This window comes from Maniola hyperantus, chromosome 21 (genome assembly GCF_902806685.2).
Source record: "Maniola hyperantus chromosome 21, iAphHyp1.2, whole genome shotgun sequence".
Taxonomy (NCBI): Eukaryota; Metazoa; Arthropoda; class Insecta; order Lepidoptera; family Nymphalidae; genus Maniola; species Maniola hyperantus.
In genome coordinates, this window is record NC_048556.1 from 4,082,409 (window position 1) to 4,091,575 (window position 9,167).

The 9,167-nt window shown below is 35.7% G+C and overlaps 1 protein-coding gene across 1 annotated transcript; it reads right to left on the reverse strand.

Moving 5' to 3' along the window:
- Nucleotides 1-6,898: 6,898 nt before the first annotated feature.
- On the reverse strand, nucleotides 6,899-8,647 carry LOC138403868 (uncharacterized). The gene has a single exon (XM_069505968.1). It carries the CDS (start codon nucleotides 8,645-8,647, stop codon nucleotides 7,631-7,633), a length of 1,017 nt encoding a protein of 338 aa, XP_069362069.1. The 3' UTR covers nucleotides 6,899-7,630.
- Between the last annotated feature and the right edge of the window lie 520 nt (nucleotides 8,648-9,167).

Below are 9,167 nucleotides of genomic sequence, written 5' to 3' on the forward strand. Positions count from 1 at the left end.
GTTCGTGGCGGAAACAGCGCATCCCTTGCCGTGCTTTCTTATTTTGAAAAAGTAACCCCTTAGTAATACTGTTTTATATTAAGGGGAAATTAAAAAAAAGATAAAAAGAAGAGCAACTCGTTATAAGGTCCATATGTTAAATGATATATTTAAGGGAGTCCAAATTTAAATTAATGAATTTAGATGATTGATTTGTTATCGCTTGATTAAAATATTACCTATCTAACCTGTGTATATTTTATACACAGGTTAGATACCTGTGTACCAGGAGGTTACCTGTGTGTAAAATATAAGATGTCGGTCGGAGGTCGGGGGTTCGATCCCGGGCACGCACCTTTAACTTTTCGGAGTAATGTGCGTTTTAAGTAGGTAATTAAATATCACTTGATTTAACCGTGAAGCAAAACATCGTGAGGAAACCTGCATACCTGAGAGTTTTCCATAATGTTCTCAAAGGTGTGTGAAGTCTACCAATCCGCGCATGGCCAGCGTGGTAAATTATGGCAAAACCCCTTTTCACTCTGAGAGGAGACCAGTGCTCTGTCACTGAGCCGGGGCGATAGGTTGATCATGATGATGATGATGATACCGATTCAAAGTAATGAAAATTCGGTCACCCATATTTTTACCGACTTAAAATAAATAACCTTCGTAATGTTATACGTTCGCGCACCGGCCACCAGTGCCCCATAAAAATCCCATCAACAGGTGGTGTTGCCAGATTAAGGGAGGGTTGTGAATGCAAGGTTGAATTGTTTTAGGTTTATTTTTGCGCGAACCCCTCGCGAAAGATACAAGATTGAGTACCTCTGTTTAACTTTTTGAAATGGAAATAGGATCTAAATAAATAACTGAGTTTTATATTTTACACTACCTTATGTGTATAACTTGATCCACAAAATCCTGTAAAACGTAGTTCCGAATTAAATATTAATAATAACCTGAATCTTTAATCTGCCTATAAGCGAAAGTTCCGTTAAAATCGAGTCAGCTTTTTCGAAGAATAGTTAGACCCAGAACTGAGTCCATTTATTTTAAACAATAATATGGTTAGCATTTCCAATGTAACTTAATTTATTATTACTTTGTAACTACAATTATGGTACATGAAAAATAAAAATAAAATAAAATAAATGGTTTATATTACCTAATTTAATGTTGATAACGGGTGTTACGTAATTAAAGGGCTTAATAAAAACTAATAAATTTAATTTATAAAGATGAATAATATTTAAACAATAATTAAAACAAAGAACTTATACTTAAAGAAACAGAGTAACAGTGTAGAACAGAGTTTGAAATAGAATGTTTGGATTTTGGGATATCTGGGTTATATATGTGATTTGGAACTGGAGAGGATAATGAATGGTCTAAAGGACGAGGGCGAGATTTGGTTTGTTTACATAATAATGATTTGTTTACAATATAATGGAGTACATTTTAAAATAGGCTTATTTACTAATGTGAGGTTTAAAGGTTATAGATAGGTACAATTATAGGTTAGTAGGTATAGTTAGATATATTATTAAATTATATTGAGTTAGTACTTATCTCTAATACTTAGGTATAGCTTAGGTATAGAAGTACTTAATATGGAGATATGGAGGTTATCTAACACCTCCCCTCTTAGAATAAAGATCGGGCCTTTGGAGTGCGCGATCTTGGGTTAGTTGTTGGTAGGTCTTCTTCTTCTTCTTCGTCTTTGGAAACTGCATTCGTGATGATCGTGGCCATTGGGATAGTTTGATGCTGACGAGAGTTGTCGAAACAGTTGTTGAAAATTTGAATGCAACCTCTGGATTGCAGATCTCGATCTGGTTGGTTTTGGTTTCGAAGGCAGAAGCGGCGCCAGGGACAACATTTATATTATATTAGGAAAATGAGCATAGATGTGCCCAGTGCCATAGTGGCAAAAGAGTATTTGGTATTGGAATCACTATGATTGAAGGAGTTTTGATACTCCTTTAGAAGTTGTTTTTGTACTTTGATTTGATCCTTGATGATGTACAGCGAATTCAGTGGTATGTGTCTTGTTCTGCATTCAATGTCACAAATGTTGCGTAGAATCTGCATCTTGTTTCGATGAAATGATTTTAGAGTCTTCAGAGATCTTTTGATGTTCAATTTAAATTTTAGTGAAAATATCCATCGGTTATTTTTAAGCGTTTTAAAAGTGTTGCTATTTGTTGAGAATATTTTAATTGGCAATTTATTGGTAGTTCTTTTTGTTGCTTGTAGAATCTTCTTTCAGGTAAGTACGACGATCTTGCATCTTTCCGGAAGCTTGTAGACACGCAGCGTTGCCGTGTCGTAGAAGTGGCAAGTTATGTTTGCTCGAGGAAAGGAAGGTAGAATAAAAGAGGAATTGGAATGATTAAAAGGAATGGAATATAATGTTATATTATGATAATATAAATTAATTTGAATAAAATTGTAAAACCTAAATTAACTTAAAGAGATTTGTGTATAATATTAGAGTTATAGATTCTATAAAGTTGAAGTATTGTGTAAAGTGTTATGTATTTTTGAAGCAATTATATTGATGAAGCTTTTCATGTGATTATAATTAAAAGTTTTTGATGGATACGGTAAAATAATAGATAGGCAGATTGTGCTCGATTCAATAGACAATATGCTTGTTGTAAAACATCTAAAACTATTTTTGGGCCAATTGTAAATTTTAGGATTTAGAAGATATAGTCGATATTCGTTTTAATTATAATGAGTTAAAAATGATTTCATTAGTTTGATCTAAATATTCGCAAATAGAATACTTAGGTATTTGTCGTACAAAATTCTTAAAATAGTTTTAATCGAAGTTCAAATAGAAGTATTAATTTGTGATTACAAGTTTAGAATTCATTTATAATATAGAATATAATTTAGCATAAAACGTTAGGAGTGTATGAATTTTTAAATTTATTGATATAGAAGTTTTTCACAAAGATGTAGAGTTTGTACAAGAATAAATTTAAGTAAAGATAAAATTGTAAAACTGAAGTATGGGTATTCATGATTTCAGCGAATTTGGTATTGAAATGTCGTGTTTCATTATTTGGTTGATTTCGTGGGATAGGATTGGCCATCACCAAATGATACGACCTGAAAAACATTATTCTTTTATACGACTTAGAAATTATTTTATTTTTTTTGAATTAGAGAGTTTAGAAGTATAAAAGATTTGGTAAAATTGTATAATTTGTAAATAGAAATTTGTAAAATAATATTATTTTAATTGTATAAACTATGTTATGTATAAATCTATCTAAAACTATCTAATATATAAATTAAAACTAGGTATCAAGTTGATCATTGCAATTCTGTAAAGGTCTTAAGCGATTGCCGTGAACTAATTGGTTTCTACCAGATTTCCTTATAATGTAATTTTCGTTGAACCCTTTTCTTGCAATTTCGTATGGTCCTTCCCATTTGCTATCTAGATTATTAGGATTAGGTACGCGGAGCATAACTTTATCGCCTAATTGAAAATCAGCTATGTTTTTGATGTTATTGTCATAGCGTATTTTAGCTCTATCTTTCATGCTGTTAAGGTTTCTTTGAGCTATGTCACGAGATATTTTAAGACGTTCGTTAAGGTCGTTAAGGTAGTCACTTGTTGTGTACTCGCGCGAGTCTTTAAGGGTATAAAGCAAACGAGGTTTATATCCGAATAGGAGTTCATGAGGTGTGAAGCCTGTCGACTGATTCAGTGAGGTATTATGGCACATTATTGCAAGTGGTACGATTTGATCCCAATTGTGGGACCTTTTTGTAGAGTACATGCGTATATGGTCTCTGAGTACTGCATGGAATCGTTCTAATGCGCCGTTTGTTTGTGGATGATATGCTGTGCTGAACGTGTGTTGTGAGCCTAATAATTTCATTAGCTGTTTCAGGATATTATTGACAAATTCACCACCTTGGTCTGAATGAAAACGTTTTGGGATGCCATAATGTTGGCAGAAGGTTAGAAGGGATTTAGCGACAGTGATTGCTTGTTTATCGGGAATGGGATAAGCTTGGACGAATCTAGTTAAGTCGTCTTGTAAGGTCAGTATGTATTTGTTAGAGTCACCTGTAATGTCAGAGTAAGAAACTAAATCGATGGTAACTCGTTCGAATGGTTCTGTAGAAGAGGTTGTTATAACCATGGGAGCTTTGTATGTTTTTCTTTGTATTTTACCACGTTGGCATGTCATACAGTTATTAACATAGTCTTTTATAGTATCAGTCATACCATTCCAAAAATATTCGGATCTGATTTTACGTGTTGTTTCTACTATTCCTCTGTGTCCTGATAAACGGTCATCGTGAAATGTTTTTAGAATTTCAGGGATTTCTTCTGGATTTGGATGTTTAACCTTATTTTCACAAATCGTAATTTCGCAGTCATAGGAGTCAGCTAAGTATGCGGTGATGTGTAGTTGTTCGTTGCCTTGTAATTTACATGTTGGGTAATTTTTGAGATCTGGGACGAAAAGTGATTTGCAATTATGTTGTTGTAAACAACTTAGAAGAGTTTTGAAATAACTTTCAGAATCCCATGAGTCGAAATGTGTTGGCCTTGTACAACCGAAAAACATATTTTGTTTGTTATTTGAAACCACTAAATCGACATCGTAAAGTGTTTTGGGTTTTTCTAAATATGGATCTACTTGAGGACATGTTGAGATTGCAGTGTTAAAAAGGTCGTTCTTATCTGACAGTTCGCATGAAATGGGAATAAATATGTCTTTATGTCTGTCGTCTAAGAGATTGTCTGGAGAAATATGGAGATTTGGAGTGTCGAAGCTATAAGTGGAGTTTTCAAAAAAATGAGAGTAATTGATTTGGAGATAATCTTCTGAGAATACTTCAGTAGGTTTTGGATTTTGAGTGGAATTTGGAATGTCGTTATCGTCGAGTGTTGGGTCTACAACATTAGTGTTCATGACAGGGGGTCGTGAAAGCGCATCGGCGTTTGTGTTACTTTTACCTGCTTTATAAATAACTTCGTAGTCAAATTCTTCTAGTTTTAGTCTCCATCTAACGAGACGACTACCTGGGTCTTTTATAGAAAATAACCATGTAAGTGGTTTATGGTCAGTCACAATTTTGAATTTTCTACCGAATAGATAAGGACGGAAATGTTTGACGGCCCAAACAATTGCCAATAATTCGCGCTCTATAGTGGAATAATTTGATTCGGCTTTATTAAGTGTGCGAGATGCATAAGCTATAGGTAGATCCTTGCCTATTGGTCCTTGAGATAGAACTGCGCCGATGGCGTGTATTGAAGCATCAGTGGTTAAAACAAATTCTTTTGTAAAGTCAGGATATTGCAGGATAGGTGGATTAATTAGTAAGTTTTTACACTCTTCGAATGCTTTTTGTTGGGTTTCGCCCCAAATAAAAGGTGTGTCCTTTTTGAGAAGACTAGTAAGTGGTTTAGTTATTTTGCTAAAATTCGAGATGAATCGTCGGTAATAGCCTGTAAGACCTAGAAATGCTTTTATATCTTTGCAGCATTTTGGAACTGGAAAATCTTTGACTGCTTGAATTTTGTCTGGATTGGGTTTTACGCCTTCGCTAGAAATAATGTGACCTAGGTACGCTACTTCACGTCTTAAGAATTCGCATTTGTCAGGTTGGACTTTGAGTTCGTATTTTTGGAGTCTAGAAAATACTTCACAAAGTTTTTGTTCGTGTTCTTGTAGACTTGATGCAAAAACAACAATGTCATCTAGGTATACAAAGCATCTTTCACCTTGTAATCCGCAGAGTACGGAATCCATTACACGTTGGAAGGTGGCAGGAGCATTCTTAAGTCCAAAAGGCATCCTTTTGTACTCGTAATGACCATAGGGTGTATTAAATGCTGTTTTAGGAATGTCTTCGGGTTCGACTTCGAGTTGATGGAATCCTGAGGCAAGATCTAAGGTAGTAAAGTATTGAGAGTGTCCTAATTTGTCTAGAATGTCAGTGATGTTAGGAAGTGGATAGCTGTCACCTACAGTTACGTCGTTTAGTTTGCGGTAGTCTATGACTAAACGCCATTTTTGTTTTCCAGAAGCGTCAAGTTTTTTAGGAACTACCCAGATTGGGCTACTCCAAGGGGATGAACTAGGTTGAATAATATCTTGGTCTAACATTTTCTGGACTTGAGTCTTAACTTCGTTTTCGTGAACTTGTGGGAATCTGTAAGTCTTAGTATGAATGGGCTTGTCAGAGGTTGTAGGTATTCGATGTTTCGTGTGGTTGCTGAATGTGAGAGAGTCGCCTTCAATAAAGAATATGTCTGAAAATTCGGAAACTATTTTGTTTAAAGATTCTGATTCTTCGGAATTTAGATGTTCTTTTCTTACTAACTGCATAACTTTGCTTTGACGGTCTAAAGAGTTCATGTTGTTAATCGTTATAGGTTCTTGGGATGTGTTGTAGTTTGTAATATTATAGTCATTAGTATTAAATGGAACCGCATTAATAATAGGCGTAGTGATTATCTCGTCGTTTTTGTTAGCATTTACACAAGTGATATAGAATGAATTGTTTGTGACATTTACTAATGCGTTAGGAATAACGATGCCATTAGCTAATATTTGTTTCTCAATAATGGCTGTGCCCGAGTCAATGTTATTTGTTTTACATCTAATTATGGTTTCCGTTCGGCTTGCAAGAAATTGTTTATTTGGATCGTAATTAGTGACGGGTTCGTTAAGATAGTGAAGCTTATAGGTTTTATCACGTATGCGCATTGTTTTTGATTTCATGTAAATATTAGCGTTAAACTGTGTCATGAAGTCGTTACCTAAAATACCATCCGCTTTAAGGTTCAAATTAGCTACGTGAAATTTAAACTTTGGGAAGTTGTCTAGAGAAACTTCAGCTGAGCCAAAACTGGTGGTTGATGTTTGCGAGTTAGAAATGCCTATTATAGAGACTTTGTCTAGGTCATTTAGCTGAGCTGTACCTATTTTGTCTTGTCTCAATATTGAAATTCCTGCACCAGTGTCAATTAATAGAATTACGGGTTGATTTTCTATTTGGAATGTGCAATGTAATAAGTTCTCGGGAGGTACGTCATTTAGAGGCGATACGGAGTAGGATTGAATAGGGTTTGAATCGGTAGGAATAGTATTCTGAGGTTTTGGGTTAGGTTTAGGTTTGGGTTTAGGCTTTGAATGGTATCGTGATTTGGTAGATTTACGGGATTTCGTAGGAATAGTGGGTTTGGCATGATTTTTTGAGAAATTGGTGAAATCAGTGGAAATGGTAGGTTTGGTAACGTTAGTTGGAATAGTAGAACTCGTAGGTATGTTGGATTCGGTGGAAATAGTAGGTTTGTTAGAATTAGTAGGTTTTGCGGAGCTCGCAGATCTAGTATTGTTGAAAGATTCGGAGTTAGTAATTACATCAGTACTGCGGGTTTGGGGCTGGTTACCCTGTTCGTGAGTTACCGATTTTGATTGAAATTCAGATACAGTGTTCGAGGATATTGAATCTTGATTGGTTTGCGTAGATGCATCTTTGTATTGTCTCCGATAGACTGGCGATGCGTCATTGATTTCCTTAGAGGCAGTTATATTGTGTCCCCGATGGACTGGATTTTGGAAACTGCGACTAAGACTTTGTTTGGGCAGAGTAGGTCTGCTTACCATTTGAGTTGGAAATTCTCTAGGTTCAAACTCGGTGTCGGAGTTTGGATCATTGAGCAGGAGGCTGAAGCGATTTCCGACGAGCTGCTCATTTCGTTGGTCGCTTCGCAGTTTAAATTATTTGCATAAGCTGGAGGAGCTGGTAGGGCACGTTGTATTAGTGGGCGTGTCTGTGCCGAAGGGGTTGGTAAGGCTCGTTGTGTTGACGGGCGCGTTTGTGCCAGAGAGGCTGGCAACGTGTTTCGTATGAGGGAGTCCGACTGGATATTATTGCGCAAGTTATTGTTATATGCTCTTTTGCGACATTCAGATATTAGATGACCTGGATTTTTGCAATAGTTACAGGTTTTCGTATTTGATGGGTATGAATTATAAGTTGTACGAGGATTAGGAATGATTTGAGTTCGTTGTAAGCTGGGTTTATGTTGATTCGTGTTATTTTTAAATAAGGATTGCCTAGCTGTGTTCATAGCTCGTATTTTTTCTTCTTCTATGGCAAAACGCCCAGCTACAGTTAGGTTTTGGAAACCTCGCGTTCTTAGCATCGTACCTATTTCGGAGCTAATGCCGTTAACGAAGACGCTTAAGGCGGTCTCTTCTGTTGTTGCCATCCGACCTAATAACGTATTGTCTTTGATTTCGGTATTTAGTTTTTCAACTATTTTGCTTCGGCATAAGTCGACTCTGTGGAAGAAGTCGGTTATGCTTTCGGCTGGTTTTTGGAACATCGACTGTAGTTCTAAATTGAGATGTGAAATCGTCTTGACATTGGAGAATTTCTCAATAAGGTAGGACTTAAGGTCTTCCCATGAAGTATATTGTTTAGAGTGGACATCGGAAGCACATGTACCCGTTATGTTATTTAGTGCATAGACGAGTAGGATTTGTTCCTTCTCGGCGTCTGCTAGAAGAAATGCAGAGTCACAAGACCGGACAAATCTGTAGATTTGTTGTGATTCTGCGGTGTCGAATGTTGGGATGAGTTTTAATAACGTGTTAATTTCTAGAGGCATTGTGTTTGTGTCGTGTATCGGCGATTGAGATAAGTTGGGATATAGAGAGTTGGTGTATGGTTCGTTTTTTATGGATTTAGGCATGTAGAAATAGGATAAATAGATATAAAATAGTACACACAAGGAAAAAAATAGGAATTGAGCAGACAAATTAAGCCACTTACCACAGTAACATCAAGATGAGGAGCATTGCGTTCGGCGACATTTGTTAAAAGCTTGCAGCTACCGTACGTTTTGAGCTATTGTCTCTTGACGCACGTTCTTGTCGTCTTAAATTTGCACAATTAATTTAATTTGTTACGCAATTATCCTACCGACTGCGCCAATTTGTTACGTAATTAAAGGGCTTAATAAAAACTAATAAATTTAATTTATAAAGATGAATAATATTTAAACAATAATTAAAACAAAGAACTTATACTTAAAGAAACAGAGTAACAGTGTAGAACAGAGTTTGAAATAGAATGTTTGGATTTTGGGATATCTGGGTTATATATGTGATTTGGAACTGGAGAGGATA

Excerpts from the sequence above, each read along its gene's own strand:
- LOC138403868 (XM_069505968.1), bottom strand. The coding sequence starts at position 8,647 with ATGCCTCTAGAAATTAACACGTTATTAAAACTCATCCCAACATTCGAC.